Genomic DNA, 17,910 nt, shown 5'->3' with positions numbered 1-17,910 from the left:
AGTGCTCTGAAATCGGAGTAGATCGCCAGAGTGAATTTGTGAACAAGAGATATGGTAACAGGATAAAAATAATTGAAGTTCTTGCTAGCTACTGTAACCAAATGACACTTGCATGTCTAGCTGTGTATAGCCACCCAAAAAACGATATTAGGGGAAATACTCACTCACCCACTCCTCCAATGACATGACATTGGCCCCCAGATCCTCAAAAGGTTCTACAGCTGCACCATCGAGAGCATCACCGCCTGGTATGGCAACTGCTCGGCATCTACAAAGGGTAGTGCGAACGGCCCAGTACATCACTGGGGCCAAGCTTCCTTGCAATCCAGGACCTATATAATAGGCGGTGTCAGAGGAAAGCCCATAAAATTGTCAGACACTCCAGTCACGCAAGTTAGAAAGTTCTCTCTGCTACCGGAGCGCCAAGTCTAGGACCAAATGGCTCCTCAACAGCTTCTACCCCCAAGCCATTGGACTGCTGAACAATTTATGAAATCGCCACTGGACAATTTACATTGCTGCCCCCTCCCTATTTGAACACTGCTGCTACTCGCTGTTTGTTGCCTATGCATAGTCACTTCACCCCCACCTACAGATTACCTCAACAAGCCTATACCCCCACACACTAACGCGGTACTGGTGCCCCCTGTATATAGCCTTGTTATTGTTATTCTTATTGTGTTACATTTTATTTTAGTCTACTTTGTAAATATTTTATTTTGGTTAAGGGGCTTATAAGTAAACATTTCACAGTAAAGTCTACACTCGTTGTATTCGGCGCATGTGACAAAAAAAGTTTGATTTGACATCCTCCTAGCAGCTAGCTAGATAACGTTAGGCTCTGTGTTTTTAGCTTACTACATAAAGTTGAAGTCGGAAGTTCACAAACACCCAGGATGGAGTCATTAAAACTTGTTTTTCAACCACTTCACACATTTCTTGTTAACAAACTAACGTTTTGGAAAGTCGGTTAGGGCATCTACTTTGTGCATGACACAAGTAATTTTTCCAATAATTGTTTACAGACAGATTATTTCACTGTATCACAATTCTAGTGGGTCAGAAGTTTACATACACTAAGTTGACTGTGCCTTTAAACAGCTTGGAAAATTCCAGAAAATGATGTCATGGCTTTAGAAGACTCTGATAGGCTAATTGACATCATTTGAGTCAATTGGAGGTGTACCTGTGGATATATTTCAAGGCCTACCTTCAAACTCAGTGCCTCTTTGCTTGACGTCATGGGAAAATCAAAAGAAATCAACCCAGACCTCAGAAAAAAAATTGTGGACCTCCACAAGTCAGGTTCATCCTTGGGAGCAATTTCCAAATGCCTGAAGGTACCACATTCATCTGTACAAATAATAGTACGCAAGTATAAACACCATGGGACCACGCAGCCATCATACTGCTCAGGAAGGAGAAGCGTTCTGTCTCCTAGAGATGAATGTACTTTGGTGCAAAAAGTGCAACTCAATCCCAGAACAGCAGCAAATGACCTTGTCAAGATGCTGGAGGAAACAAGTACAAACGTATCTATAGCCACAGTAAAAAGTGTCCTATAATCGACAACCTGAAAGGCTGCTCAGCAAGGAAGAAGCAAGGAAGAAGCCACTGCTCCAAAACCGCCATAAAAAAGCCAGCAACTACACATGGGGACAAAGATCGCACTTTTTGGAGAAATGTCCTCTGGTCTGATGAAACAAAATTAGAACTGTTTGGCCATAATGACCATGGTTATGTTTGGAGGAAAAGGGGGAGGCTTGCAAGCCGAACAACACCATCCCAACCGTGAAGCACGGGGGTGGCAGCATCATTTTGTGGGGTGCTTTGATGTAGGAGGGTCTGGTGCACTTCACAAAATAGATGGCTTCATGAGGGAGCAAAATTATGTGGATATATTGAAGCAACATCTCAAGACATCAGAAGTTAAAGCTTGGTCGCAAATGGGTCTTCCAAATGGACAATGACCCCAAGCATACTTACAATGTTGTGGCAAAATGGCTTAAGAACAACAAAGTCAAGGTATTGGAGTGGCTATCACAAAGCCCTGCCCTCAATCCCGTAGAAAATTTGTGGGCAGAACTGAAAAAGCGTGTGTGAGCAAGGAGGCCGACAAACCTGACTCAGTTAAACCAGCTCTGTCAGGAGGAATGGGCCAAAACTCACCCAACTTATTGTGGGGAGCTTGTGGAAAGCTACCTGAAACATTTGACCCAAGTTTTAAAAAATGTAAAGGCAATGCTACCAAATACTAATTGAGTGTACGTAAACTTCTGACCCACTGGGAATGTGATGAATGAAATAAAAGCTGAAATAAATCACTCTTATTCTGACATTTCATATTCTTAAAATAAAGTGGCGATCCAACCTCACCGAAGACGGGGAATTTTTACTAGGATTAAATGTCAGGAATTGACATTTTAATTGACGTTTAAATGTATTTGGCTAAGGTTTATGTAAACTTCCGATTTCAACTGTAAATCAACTGTAAATAGATACTCTTGCCTATTATCCACGTCATGACTGACGTGTGTTGCTAGAGTTTGATTGTATTGTCATTCCCAGCCTTAGTTAAATGTCAGTTTTTGTCCAAAATATTGAGTAATGGAAACTGAAACCGTGCATCCCGAATGGAGGCAGCAAACAATGTACAAGGCCAGCTGTGATTTACATGCTAAGAGCAATATTTTTTGGACTACCAAGAAATGTATAGGTGAATTATATTAAATCATGTATTGAACTGCATTCATCTATTATGTCATCAATGTGCGAGTGTACATCATGGAATGTAGACTCAAATGGAACCTACTTTTAAAACCCCGTATAAAGTTGGTTTTGAAGCATAAACTGGGAATTTGATATTTTTGACTGATATGATTGTTTCATATCTGAATAGTAGTTCAAATGCTGTCAGTAACACTTTAAAGGGACAGTTCACTTCCTTGTTTTAAAGGGACAGTTCACTCCAAAACCAAAGTGTCAGATGTTTTCAGACTAAAAGTGGTTAGATGTTGATAAATCCACATCCCACCTGTTGTTGCAATCCAAAATGAAAAGATAAGCACGGTTTATTTGGTGCTCATCTTTTTAAACACATTTGTGTATGAGGGCATAGACTGGATCAAAGCAACCAAAGGCATGTGATGTGGGGACATTAAACTACCTTTAAGGACAGAAAACATACATTTTCCTTTAACATCTGCTTTCATAGAGATATGGGACAGTATTTTGGTGCTGTATTTCTCCAGATTCCCTTTTCACTCAGTTGTTGAGCCCATGAAGCAAAAATCCAGAGAAATGTGGACATGCAAACAATGTATAAACTTTAGGAACTCCACACCTCTGAGTCTTTACATGTAATCGCTAAGCTATTGGCATGAATCCAGTGTCTAAATATTTCTGTGTGTGTACCAAACAAGACAGACGCATGCGATTTTCAACAAGTTCAATAACAGCAACAAACTTGACATGCCACGCGCGTGAGACCAATTCGAAAGAAGGAAAAGTGGATTATTTTCTGTTTAGGCATTTAAAATAAAACACTCAAGATGAATCAACATGACCTCTAGAACAGGGATCATCAATTAGATTTAGCCGAGGGCCAATTGTTTCTCAAGCGGATGGTCAAGGGGCCGGAACATAATTACAAATAACTATAAAACAGATCTAATATGACTAAAACATAACTTCAAACCTTGCTTACATGCATACATATTATGTGTGGAAAGACTTTCAAAATTAAAATCTCTTGGAGCTGATTTGATGGTGTTTTTACAGTCTTAAGTCCCCCCCAAAAAAATTGTTTACAAAATTATTACTTTTAGTTTTCGTTGTCGTAAACCATTTGATTATCTGTTCCAATTGTCTGTTGTGGGGAATCTATACCGAACAAAAATATAAAAACTCAACATGCAACATTTTCAATGATTTTACTGAGTTACAGTTCAATAAAAGGAAATCAGTCAATTGAAATGAATTTGTTAGGCCCTAATCTATGGATTTCACATGACTGGGCAAGGGTGCAGCCATGGTTGGGCCTGGGAGGGCATAGGCCCAGACACTGGGGAGCCAGGCTCAGCCAATCAGAATGAGTTTTTCTCCACAAAAGGGCTTTTATTACAGACAGAAAAACTCCTCAGTTTCATTAGTTGCCCGTGTGGCTGGTATCAGATGTTCCCGAAGTTGAAGAAACCGGATGTGGACGTCCTGAGCTGGTGTGGTTTCACGTGCGGTTGTGAGGCCGGTTGGACGTACTGCCAAATTCTCCAAAACAACGTTGGCTTATGGTAGATAAATTAATACTCTGGCAACAGATTTGGTGAAACATTCCTGCAGTCAGCATGCCAATTGCACACTACCTCAAAACTTGGAGATATTGGTGGCATTGTGTTGTGTACAAAACTGTACATGTTAGTGGCCTTGTATTGTCCCCAGCATAAGGTGCAGCTGCGTAATGATCATGCTGTTTAATCAGCTTCTTAATATGCCACACCTGTCAGGTGGATGGATTATCTTGGCAAAGGAGAAATGCTCACTAACATGTAACATGAAATAAGATTTTGTACATATGAAACACTTTTCGGGATCTTTTATTTCAGCTCATGAAACCAACACTTCACATGTTGCATTTATATTTTTGTTCAGTATAAGTATCTTTAGCCACATTTAAATTGAAAACAGACCCTGGTTACGCCTGGGCTAATCTTTGTCTAAGTAATCAGTCTTAAATGAAAAGGAATCCAACAAAAGACCAAATTGCTAAATGACAGTGACAAATTCATAATGTAGGAAACGTACCTCTCGTCCTGTCAGTATATGCCGGGCCAGCTTAACTTTGGCGAAGTTCCCCTTGCCAATGGTCTTGAGCAGCCGGTAGTTCCCGATGTGTGGCTGCTCCTCCGTCGTGGACGCCACAGAGTTCCGACATCTCGGCAGGCTGTGCCGACTTCCCGACTTGGCCGGCGGGGCCGGGGGCTCCTGGTAGCCCTCCACAGAAGTGTGCTGTAAGAATGTGACATGTGTGGAGATGAACAACGTGTCGGTTTAAAAAATACATTTTTTTATTGAACAGATAAAGGATTAGTGTGGAACGATAGAGAGGTTGTGTCAAAGGAGAATAGGCCAGATTCAAACATCAAAGACGTAAGCCAGAGGCTGCGGCATTACGACTAGACCAGCTTTCCACACAGTCACAAAGCTAAACATCTAGCGAGAGTCTATCTGCTACATAACCCAGGTTTCCATCCATTAAAAGTACATCAGATAAAAAAAAACTAATCACGACAGGCCTGATGGAAACAGCAAATGTCATGTAAAGTTTTTCAAATGTCGGAACGACAGATTTTTACCTTGTCAGCTTGGGGATTCGTTTTTGCAACCTTCCGGTTACTAGTCCAACGCTCTAACCACCTGCCTTACATTGCACTCCACGAGGAGCCTGCGTAGCAGGCTGACTACCTGTTACGCTAGGGCAGCAAGAAGCCAAGGTAAGTTGCTAGCTAGCATTACACTCATCTTATAAAAAACAATCAATCTTAACATAATCACTAGTTAACTACACTTACTAACTTAATAGTTTATCTAGCGTGTCCTGCGTTGCATATAATCAATGCGGTGCCTGTTAATTTATCATTGAATCACAGTCTACTTCGACAAACGGGTTATGACTTAACAAGCACATTTGCAAAAAAAGCACTGTCGTTGCACCAATGTACCTAAACATCAATGCCTTTCTTTAAAATTAATACACAAGTATATATTTTTAAACCTGCACATTTAGTTAATATTGCCTGCTAACATGCATTTCTTATAACTAGGGCAATTGTGTCACTTCTCTTGCGTTCCGTGCAAGCAGTCAGGGTATATGCAGCAGTTTGGGCCGCCTGGCTCATTGTGAACTGTGTGAAGACCATTTCTTTCTAACAAAGACCGTAATTAATTTGCCAGAATTGGTCATAATTATGACATAACATTGAAGGTTGTGCAATGTAACAGCAATATTTAAGACTTACTTAGGGATGCCATCCGTTAGATAAAATACGGAACGATTCCATATTTCACTGAAAGAATAAACGTTTTATTTTCTAAATTATGTCATTAATATGGTAAAATCCGGAAACTAAGGTTCGTATTTCTGTGTGTTATTATGTTATAATCTATGATTTGATATTTGATAGAGCAGTCTGACTGAGCAGCAGCAGGCTTGTAAGCATTCATTCAAACAGCCATTTCGTGCGTTTGCCAGCAGCTCTTCACAACGCTTCAAGCATTGCTCTGTTTATGACTTCAAGCCTATCAACTCCCGAGATTAGGCTGGTGTAACCAATGTGAAATGGCTAGCTAGTTAGCGGGATGCGCGCTAATAGCATTCCAAACGTCACTCGCTCTGAGACTTGGAGTAGTTGTTCCCCTTGCTCTGCAAGGGCCGCGGCTTTTGTGGAGCGAAGGGTAACGATGCTTCGAGGGTGGCTGTTGTCAATGTGTTCCTGGTTCGAGCCCAGGTAGGGGCGAGGAGAGGGACGGAAGCTATACTGTTACACTGGCAATACTAAAGTGCATATAAGAACATCCAATAGTCAAAGGTAAATTAAATACAAATGTTATAGAGAGAAATAGTCCTATAATTCCTATAATAACTACAACCTAAAACTTCTTACCTGGGAATATCGAAGACTCATGTTAAAGGAACCACCAGCTTTCATATGTTCTCATGTTCTGGTCAAGGAACTTGAATGTTAGCTTTTTTTTACATGGCACATATTGTACTTTTACTTTCTTCTCCAACACTTTGTTTTTACATTATTTAAAACAAATTGAACATGTTTCATTAATTATTTGACGCTAAATTGATTTGATTGATGTATTATATGAAGTTAAAATAAGTGTTGAATCAGTATTGTTGTAATTGTCATTATTACAAATAAATACATTTAAAAATAATAATAAATTGTTTGATTAATCGGTATCGGCTTTTTTTTGTTCCTCCAATAATCGGTATTGGTATCGGCGTTGAAAAATCATAATCGGTCGACCTCTAGTGAATACATCCCAGGACTCTCTCACTGGAGTATTTCATCACCGGTGAGTGTTTGTCCTAGGAAAACCTTGCCTAAAAGATAGGGCAGCACTGTCATACTTGGGGACACAAGGAGGTAAATTACGGTAATGATAGAATTAACAATACAACCCATAACTCGCCATTGTAAACACTTACTAAATGTAATATATCTGGATAGGAGAAAAAAGTCTGTGGCCTTGGGACAAACGCAGGAGTCGTCGATAGCTGTTAGCTATTAACCGTTAGCCTTGACGCATTCGCCACAGCAGATGGGAAAGGGACGGTGGTGGGCAGACCTCACATATCATCTAGCGACTGCCGACTGAAGGGAGTGGCGTAAAAGCAGATTTGTGGGGTGTGGTCCAGGAGTGTCTTCTTCAGAAGTGGAGTGATAAATTGTGTATTATAGGTAATTACTTCAAATCATAAAAACAGGTGTGGGGCTGCACAACGAACAAGTGACAACAGCATAAAGAGATGGAGCGCTGTTATTGTTTTTTTTATTCTCCATCCTTTGGCAGGATCCTTGTGCAGTTGTGTTCAACTTTGTGAGCAATATCAACACACTACTAGTCACCTCCATATGTGGGCTACCATTTACAAATCAACCAAAGCCAAAATATGAGAAACAGAGAGGAATAGTTGAGGGACAGTGGCAACTCCCTTCAATAAAAATGGAAAGCATATCATTATACAAACAGACTGATAGTCAACAAAATAGGTGAAGCTGGGAAATGCTTAATACTATGGCAAAGTATTATAATCAACAATATTATCATAATGACAGCATTTTACTATATAGTGGTAATATAATAACTGACCAGAACGTTGAGGATTCGGAAACCACACTTCTACTGGTTTCATTACTGTATTATTATAACACCTCTATTTAGTCTAATGGTTTTCAAAATCAGCCCATTACACCAGTGCCCATTGTTGTTTTAACCAATTCTTTCCATCCAGAACATTCATGATGATGCCTACCTTCTGAATGGGGGTTATGAGCTGGGTGTTTGCCCTCGCTTTTAGCCGCTCGCCACTTATTTCTGCTCAACTTGCTCGCTCATTCACGCTCGCATGGCTCGCTAAGCCCTAGCAACAGAACATTGTGTTTGGTAACACACGTTTTTCTGAATTCTCCTTCCTCGTCAGCCACTCAATGGTCTGGTCACTAAAGGCTAAATGAAGCTCTCAGGTCCTACTACCTTCACTCTTGAGCCTGTATGCATAAAGCATCCAAGAGTAGTAATGGACTACAGGAAAAGGAGGATCAAACAGGCCCCCATTAACATGGACGGGTCTGTCGTGGAGCGGGTCGAGAGTTGGTGTCCACATCACCAACAAACTATCATGGTCCACACAACGAGACCGTCATGAAGAAGGCACGAAAACACCTTTCCCCTCCTCAGGAGACTGAAAAGATTTGGCATGGGTCCCCCAGATCCTCAAAAAGTTCAACTGCACCATCAAGAGCATCCTAACCGGTTGCATCACCGCCTGGTATGGCAACTGCTCGGCATCTGACCATAAGGCGCTAGACAGGGTAGTTGGTACTGCCCAGTACATCACTGGGGCAAAGCTTCCTGCGATCCAGGACCTCTATACCAAGCGTTCGATTTTCGAAGACTTCAGTCTCACAAGTCATGGACTGTTCCCTCTGCTACCATACGGCAAAAGGTACCAGAGCACCAAATGTAGGTCCAAAAGGCTCCTTAACAGCTTCTACCCCCAAGCCATAAGACTGCTGAACAATTAATCACATGGTCACCCAGACTATTTACAGTGACCAAGAAGGAGAGTGATGGAGTGCTGCATCAGATGACCTGGCCTCCCTAATCACCTTACGTCAACCCAATTGAGATGGTTTGGGATGAGTTGCACCGTAGAGTGAAGGAAACACAGCCAACAAGTGCTCAGCATGTGGGAACTCCTTCAAGACTGTTGGAAAAGCATTCCAGGTGAAGCTGGTTAAGAGAATGCCAAGTGTGCAAAGCAGTCATCAAGGCAAAGGGTGTCTACTTTGAAGAATCTAAAATATATTTTCATTTGTTTTACACTTATTTGGTTACTATATGATTCCATGTGTTATTTCATAGTTGTGATGTCTTCACTATCATTCTACAATGTAGAAAATAATACAAATAAAGTCGGAAGTTTACATACACCTCAGCCAAATACATTTCAACTCAGTTTTTCACAATTCCTGACATTTAATCCTAGTAAAAATTCCCTGTCTTAGGTCAGTTAGGATCACCACTTTATTTTAAGAATGTGAAATGTCAGAATAATAGTAGAGAGAATGATTTATTTCAGCTTTTATTTATTTTATACATTCCCAGTGGAATACTTATTTTCCACCATAATTTGTAAATTAATTCATTAAAAATCCTACAATGTGATATTCTGGATGTTTTTTTATAGTAGTAGTTGAATAGTTGAAGTGTACCTATGATGAAAATGACAGGCCTCTCATCTTTTTAAGTGGGAGAACTTGCACAATTTGTGGCTGACTAAATACTTTTTTGCCCCACTGTGTGTGTATATGACAATTACAACAATACTGAATAGACACTTATTTGAAATGAAAAGTGCAATATAAAAAGTAAAAGTGCAATATGTGCCATGTAAAAAAGATAACGTTTAAGTTCCTTGCTCAGAACTTAAGAACATATGAAAGCTGGTGGTTCCTTTTAACATGAGTCTTCAATATTCCCAGTTAAGAAGTTTTAGGTTGTAGTTATTATAGGACTATTTCTCTCTACATCATTTGTATTTCATATACCTTTGACTATTCAATGTTCTTATAGGCACTATAATATTGCCATCCTAATCTCGGGAGTTGATAGGCTTGAAGTCATAAACAGCGCTGCGATTCAAGACATTGTGAAGAGCTGCTGGCAAACAGGAAAGTGCTGTTTGAATGAATGCTTATGAGCCTGCTGCTGCCTACCACAGCTCAGTCAGACTGCTTTATCAAATAATAGACTTAATTATAATATAATTAACACACAGAAATACGAGTCTCTGGTTATTAATATGGTCAAATCTGGAAACTCTAATTTTAAAAACAAAACGTTTATTCTTTCAGTGAAATACAGAACCGTTCTTTATTTTATCGAACGGGTGGCACCCCTAAGTCTAAATATTGCTGTTACATTGCACAACCGTCAATGTTATGTCATAATTACATAAAATTCCGGAAAATTAATTACGGTCTTTGTTAGGAAGAAACACAGTTTGCAACAAGCCAGGCGGCCCACACGGTTGCATATACCCGGACTCTGCTTGCACTGAACGCAAGAGAAGTGACACAATTTCCCTAGTTAATATTGCCTGCTAACATTAATTTCTTTTAACTAAATATACAGGTTTTTTTTATATACTTGTGTATTGAATTTAAGAAAGGCATTGATGTTCGTGGTTAGATACATGGTGCAACAATTGTGCTTTTTTCACGAATGCGCTTTTGTTAAATCCTCCCCCGTTTGGTGAAGTAGGCTGTGATTCGATGAATAAATTAACAGGCACCGCTTTGATTATATGCAACGCAGGACAAGCTAGTTAACTACACCTGGTTGATGATATTACTAGGTTAACTAGTGATTATGTGAAGAGATTTGTTTTACTACTTTAATGCTAGCTAGCAACTTACCTTGGCTCCTTGCTGCACTCACGTAACAGGTGGTCAGCCTGCCACACAGTCTCCTCGTGGATTGCAATATAATTGGCCATAATCGGCATCCAAAAATGCTGATTACTGATTGTATTGAAAACTAGAAATCAGCCATGCCGATTAATCGGTCGACCTCAAATCTTGGCATTCGTTATGAACCTCTTGTTTCGTACCTCTCACAGATCCGACAGACATAGCTACCGATTTGTCTGATTCGTGGTCACAGACTTTCCTAAAGCTAGAGTTACACAAGTTGCATGTGGGCTGCATCATCTGCTGCACTTAGGATAATCTTTTTCTGGTCTTCATTTTGGTATTGTTATATCAACTAGTTTAATCCTTTATCTACTAGGGAGAGATGCAAATGCAACACTGACACGGAGTCAGATGCATTGAGCTGTGAAGCAATTAGCTTACAACTTATGCTAATTTCCAGTCCCTTATTAACATAAGCATACCAGAACCAATGATATTTATTACCTGCTGAAGTGGATAAACATGCCAAGATTCTTTAAGTTTCCATCCAAGTGAGCCTCCATTGGCTGCTCGTAAGTGTACGCAACACTTGTGCTTATGCAGCGCCAAAAATTATCTGTATCAACCATTGCTGGTCTCTTGCGGGCACTAGCTATAAGCGTTACGCATCAAATGTGATCTAAAATGGAACAGGGCCCGGAGTGGGTGCATACTGTTAATCGTAAACACATTCAAGGGACAGCAATGGAACCATTCCTTTTTTGCTTCCCCCTTACGAGTCAGGGCCATGGACTGATGTGTAGTTTGAGAAACTAACTGCATTCGTTGCTTCTCAAGAAATGTCTGTTTATGATTAATTCCTAGGGGACTATTATGTATAAGCTAAGCTGACCAAGGGTCATTTAATATGAAAGGAGCTGTAGAAAGTTAGCCATACTTTGATGTCCACTGAGAGCCATGTTCTCTTCACAAAGGTCAATGGTTGTTCTGTGAGAAACATTTTTCACTGTAGGCCTTATATTTCAGCATTGCACCATATCTTTACGATATTGCTATAACACTAATAATCAGTTCCTTGGAAGCAGAAGATGCTAGTAAAAGTATGCAACTGCAATTATCTGCAACGTTGAGGGCAATGCAACAAAAACAAAAAAAAGCAGTCCACTTAATTCAAATTAACAGCAAGCTATAGGTAGCAAACAATTAATTAACCTGTTTGGGCTAGGGGGCAGCATTTTCACATTTGGATGAAAAGCGTGCCCAGAGTAAACTCAGTCCCAATTGCTAATATATTCATATTATTAGTAGATTTGGATAGAAAACACTAAAACTGAATTATGTCTGAGTATAACAGAACTCATATGGCAGGCAAAAACCTGGGAAAAATCCAACCAGGAAGTGGGAAATCTGAGGTTTGTAGTTTTTCAACTCTTGGCCTATCGAATACACAGTGTCTGTGGGGTCATTTCGCACTTCTTACGGCTTCCACTAGATGTCAACAGTCTTTAGAACCTTGTTTGATGCTTCTACTGTGAGGTGGGGCCGAATGAGAGGGGAATGAGTCAGAGGTCTGGCAGAGAGCCACGAGCTCGTGTGGAAGTTACCTCTCATTCCATTGCTTTTCTACAGACAAAGGAATTCTCCGGTTGGAACATTATTTATGATAAAAACACCCAAAAGATTGATTCTATACATCGTTTGATATGTTTCTACGAACTGTAATATGACTTTTCGTCTGAACTTTTGCCTGGACCTGCCAGCTCGTCGTGAGTTTAGATTGTGTACTGAACGCATGAACCAAAAGGAGTTATTTGGACATATATGGTGGACTTTATAGAACAAATCAAACATTTATTGTGGAACTGGGATTCCTGGGAGTGCATTCTGATGAAGATCATCAAAGGTAAGTGGAGGATATCTTTTTGGGTTGGGTTGGTCTCGGAGCGCCGTACTCAGATTATTGCATGGTTTGCTTTTTCCGTAAAGTTTTTAAAAATCTGACACAGCATTAAGGAGAAGTATATATTTAATTCTGTGAATAACACTTGTATCTTTTATCAATGTTGAGTAGTTCTGTAAATTGATATGGCTCTGTGCAAATTCACAGGATGTTTTGGAGGCAAAGCCAAATGTAAACTGAGGTTTTTGGATATAAATATGAACTTGATCGAACAAAACATGCATGTATTGTGTAACGAGTTGTCCCGAGAGTGTCATCTGATGAAGAATATCAAAGGTTAGTGATTCATTTTCTCTCCATTTCTGATTTTTGTGACTCCTCTCTTTGGTTGGAAAATGGCTGTATGCTTTGTGACTAGTTGCTGACCTAACATAATGATATGTTCTGCTTTCGCCGAAAAGCTTTTTTGAAATTGGACATTGTGGTTGGATTAACGAGAATTGTATCTTTGAAATCTAATGTCTAATACTTGTATGTTTGAGAAATTTGAATTATGAGATTTCTGTTGATGGAATTTGGCACACTGCAATTTCATTGGCTGTTAGCGGAACCCCGTTCCTAGACAGGTTAATACCAAATTATTTATTGAGCTTGTGGGGCAGCAGGTTGCCAAACGGGTAGGAGCGTTGGGCCAGTAACCGAAAGGTTGCTGGATCGAACCCCGGAGCTGACAAGGTAAAAAAAAAAAGGTCATTCTGCCCTTGAGCAAGGCAATAAGTTATTTTCATGCAATCCAGATGACAGCGTTGAAAGACACCATGGAGCCACTTCTCTGTCAGCCAACAGTGGATTCTGTTTCCTTTCCTGGAAAGCAGGTAGAAGCACCAGAAGTTCTTTCTGTGGTGTTATCTATTAACACCACTAAAATTCCAGCGTTTATGTGACAATGAGCGCACTGCCTGTACACAGCATTCCAGAAAGGTACATTAGCCCACACCCCCGGCCCGCCTCTTAGAAAGCCTCAAACCCCTTGACGCTTGTTATGCAATGGTTGGGCCAGTTGAAATGCCATGCAGTAATATGGTATGCTTCAGTGAACTCCTCTCGCTTTCCCTCGCTCAGTCTTTCACGCTCACTTTCTTTACAGAGATAGTTACTGGTTCCTTTCAGCCTGAGGGCTGTTAGTTAGTAGTCGTGCATTGCCTGCGGCAACAATGGGCGGTCTTCTTTATGCTTTATGGAAAGGGCCACACCCCCCCCCCCAGAGGTTCATTTTCTTCTGATTTACTATCATAATTTTTGTAGCAAGACCAAAAGGTTTCATTTATGCACAGGAAGCAACTTTATTCATCCCATAAAGTGATACAAAATTATGAGCTCTTGGACTTTAAAAACACATTTTTCAAATCTTACCAATAAATATTTGATGAGGTTATTTCCATCTCAATATATACCTTTTAATATGTGGAGACAGGCAGATATTTGGCGAATGCAGGACACAAGTTTATCCATTACAATGATTCAATGTGGGGGGGTATTGAAGTCAGTCAAGCTACTTTGACCTGGCCCAGACAAGTTGCAGTTGTCAGATATTCATCGACAAAGGTCCAAGAGACTTGTCACCTGCATTTAGTCACATTACTCTGATACAGGCTCTCATAGAAGATTTAAAAACAAACAAAAAGCAAATCCCCCCTCAATTTATTCCAAGCAGTCTTGAACGCAGTTATAATTTTCTTTAGCAATTCACAATGTTTCACTACATAGAACAGTGCCCTGATTCTTTCAACAGCAATATCAAGATTCTAATCATTAGCCTACTATTACACTGAACATTCAATAATATTCAAAGACAGTGATTTGCAATTTATTTTTCGGCATTACGCAATGTCTTGTAATAGGGCACATAACTGGATTGTAATGGAAATCGGGCCTTGCTACTGCAGTTAAGAAGTCAGAGGACCCAGTTCTGTCAACTTGCATATCTTCAAAACCCATTATCTTTCAGTGCAGTATTTTACAGTAAGTTGACAAACAACTTGTTCTGGAATCAGAAATTGAGTAAAGTACTTATTTCCCTTTTTCAATTGGCTTTCCCCTGACATAAGCTGGTAATTTCAAACACAGAACTGAAATATAATCTGTCAAGAGTAACTACACTTTTGATGCCTGCCTTTTCAACATTAGCTTACCTCAATGTAGGAAACGCTTTGAAATGAATGTGTATTTTAAGGATGAAATTCTTATCCACCTTAGCCCCAATAAATGAATATGGAATGAGACACACAAACAAAGCTGTGTAGAAGAATGCACAGTTCTTCAGAACTACTGTAGCCTACTGACTTCAAAATATATCCCTCCTGACAGCATGGATCACTAGCTCACAGGGAAAGGGCAGTAGCACTTTGCCTTTCCATGTGGCATGCCATGCTTAAATCTATTAACTTATTTCATTAGTCAGCCATTAAATCTAGCTTGTACTGAGGCAATAAGCAGACTAGAGACAGACAATATAATAATGGAAGTGACGTATAGATTCACAAAAAAAAGTTAAGTTATGTGGAACTCATGGAATGGAATGTCATTCATCCAATGAGCAGTGCATAAGCCAAGGGATGCATTTGCTACATACATTTTTTGGTGGCCCACTGATGGTTGACTGAAGAGATTTTATATCGAAATGAATTATGCCAAAAACAACAGTCCGCAGATATTGCTGACCCAGTCTAGGTGGACCGCTACCAGTTGTAGATAGGGTTGCAAAGGGTGGACATTTTCCATGGGAAGTTAAGCCCGGGAATTTTTAAATTTTTTATCAAAATTAAGTTGAGAAGTGAACCTTTTTTGTGGGATGCACAAGGCAATTCTAGGTCTTGTGGCATATTTTGGTTAAACTATCCCCAATTCAATGGAATTGCAACCCCTTCCATCACCTGTGCAGTGCACACTTCCATCACATGGACAGCTGATTCTAAAGATCTTGCACACTAATGAGACGCTTTTGAGCCCATACTACTACACAGTCTGAGCCAAGGACTACATGCTTTCTCGTAAGTTTTGATTACAATACTGGGTGGGGTGAATATATTTTAGATGGCATACCATTTTTTTGTTAACTAGTAAATAGTAGCCTACAGCAAAATGTGTTTAAAACATTTCTAACTTAATAACAATTTCTGCTAGTTAGTTTTTGCTACCATGTGGATTTTAGCTGGCTTGAGCCTGCTAACTGAGGAGTGTTAATTCACCTGTTTCCATACAAGTTTCATTTTAAAACATGTATCTTACAAAGGAGTTGTTTAATCTAACTGCTTAAGTATTTATCTGTACATGGAATTGTATGTTTGTTTTTTTACTATTTTTTTTCAAATCATTACAGGGAAAAGCCACGGGCACTATCTGATGTGTGGAGACATTTCACTGCAGCTAATTAGAAGGAAAAACGGTGTACATTTGCAAATATTGTGCCAAATCATATGTGAAGAATGCAACAAATATGCAGAATCATCTGGCCAAGTGCATAAAGTTCACTCAGCGCTCACAACAACCAACCTCTGACAAAAGTCCCTCGACTTCTATTCGAGGTGAAAATTATGAGTCAGACACCTTATCGATAGCAACAGCTCCTGGAATTATACGTTTTTTTGACTCAATGGAGAAACGTAGTCAGAGAAATGCTGATTAATGTCTTGCTCAAGCTGTGTATGCAACTGGATGACTGATGCTCACAGGCAATGTGTATTGAAGTGATTTCATGTTTTCATAACAATCAGTAATCTGCATTTTTTTGGACGTCGATTATGGCCGATTACATTCCACGAGGAAACTGCGTGGCAGGCTGACCACCTGCTACGCGAGTGCAGCAAGGAGCCATGGTAAGAGTTGCAGGCTAGCATTAAACTTATCTTATGAAAAACAATCAAGCTTCACATAATCACTAGTTAACTACACATGGTTGATGACATTACTAGGTTAACTAGCTCGTCCTGTGTTGCACATAATCAATGCATTGCCTGTTAATTTATCATCGAATCACAGCCTACTTCGCCAAACGAGGAGGATTTAACAAAAGCTCATTTGCAAAAAAAAGCATATTCGTTGCACGAATGTACCTAACCATAAACATCAGTGCCTTTCTTAAAATCAATACACAGAAGTATATTTTTTAAACCTGCATATTTAGATAAAATAAATTCATGTTAGCAGGCAATATTAACTAGGGAAATTGTGTCACTTCTCTTGCGTTCATTGCACGCAGAGTCAATGCAGCAGTTTGGGCCACCTGGCTCGTTGAAAACCAATTTGTCAGAATTGTACATAATTATGACATAACATTGAAGGTTGTGCAACGTAACAGGAATATTTAGACTTAGGGATGCCACCCGTTAGATAAAATATAGAACAGTTCCGTATTTCTCAAAAAGAATAAACGTTTTGTTTTCAAAATGACAGTTTCCGGATTTGACCATAATGACCAAAGGCTTGTATTTCTGTGTGTTTATTATATTATAATTAAGTATATTATTTGATAGAGCAGTCTGACTGAGCGGTGGTAGGAAGCAGTAGGCTCGTAAACGTTCATTCAAACTCTACTGCGTTTGTCAGCAGCTCTTCACAGCGCTGTTTATGACTTCAAGCCTATCAACTCCCGAGATCAGGCTGGCAATACTATAGTGCCTATAAGAACATCCAATAGTCAAAGGTATATGAAATACAAATGGTATAGAGAAAAATATGAAGCATGTCTGGTTGGAGGGGTGTATTGCCGGGCGAAGAACATTCAGAAATCTCTTCCAATTAGAGGTCGACCGATTATGATTTTTAAACGCCGATACCGATTTATTGGAGGACCAAAAAAAAAGCAGATACCGATTTATCAGCCAATATCTATTTATATATATTTGTAATAACGACAATTACAACAATACTGAATGAACAATGAACTTATTTTAACTTAATATAATACATAAATCTAATCTATTTAGTCTCAAATAAATAATGAAACATGATCAATTTGGTTTAAATAATGCAAAAACAAAGTGTTGGAGAAGAAAGTAAAAGTGCAATATGTGCCATGTAAAAATGCTAACGTTTAAGTTCCTTGCTCAGAACATGAGAACATATGAAAGCTGGTGGTTCCTTTTAACATGAGTCTTCAATATTCCCAGGTAAGAAGTTTTAGGTTGTTGTTATTATAGGAATTATAGGACTATTTCCCACTATACCATTTGTCTTTCATTAACCTTTGACTAATGGATGTTCTTATAGGCACTTTAGTATTGCCAGTGTAACAGTATAGCT

At 39.5% G+C, this 17,910-nt stretch overlaps 1 protein-coding gene across 3 annotated transcripts in view; it reads right to left on the bottom strand.

Moving 5' to 3' along the window:
• Positions 1–17,910, bottom strand: part of LOC115103968 (serine/threonine-protein kinase MARK1-like) — an 86,793-nt gene that overhangs the window by 65,171 nt on the left and 3,712 nt on the right. For all 3 annotated transcript variants that reach the window (XM_065006379.1, XM_029625046.2, XM_029625047.2), the window contains exon 2: positions 4,801–5,004. In XM_065006379.1, the coding sequence (XP_064862451.1) occupies positions 4,801–5,004 (204 nt within the window). The remainder of the gene's footprint in view (positions 1–4,800; positions 5,005–17,910) is intronic.

Source organism: Oncorhynchus nerka, linkage group LG21 (genome assembly GCF_034236695.1).
Source record: "Oncorhynchus nerka isolate Pitt River linkage group LG21, Oner_Uvic_2.0, whole genome shotgun sequence".
In the NCBI taxonomy this organism is placed as follows: domain Eukaryota; kingdom Metazoa; phylum Chordata; class Actinopteri; order Salmoniformes; family Salmonidae; genus Oncorhynchus; species Oncorhynchus nerka.
Note: the sequence above shows the minus strand (reverse complement) of the source record. Positions and strands in the feature narration are given on the sequence as shown.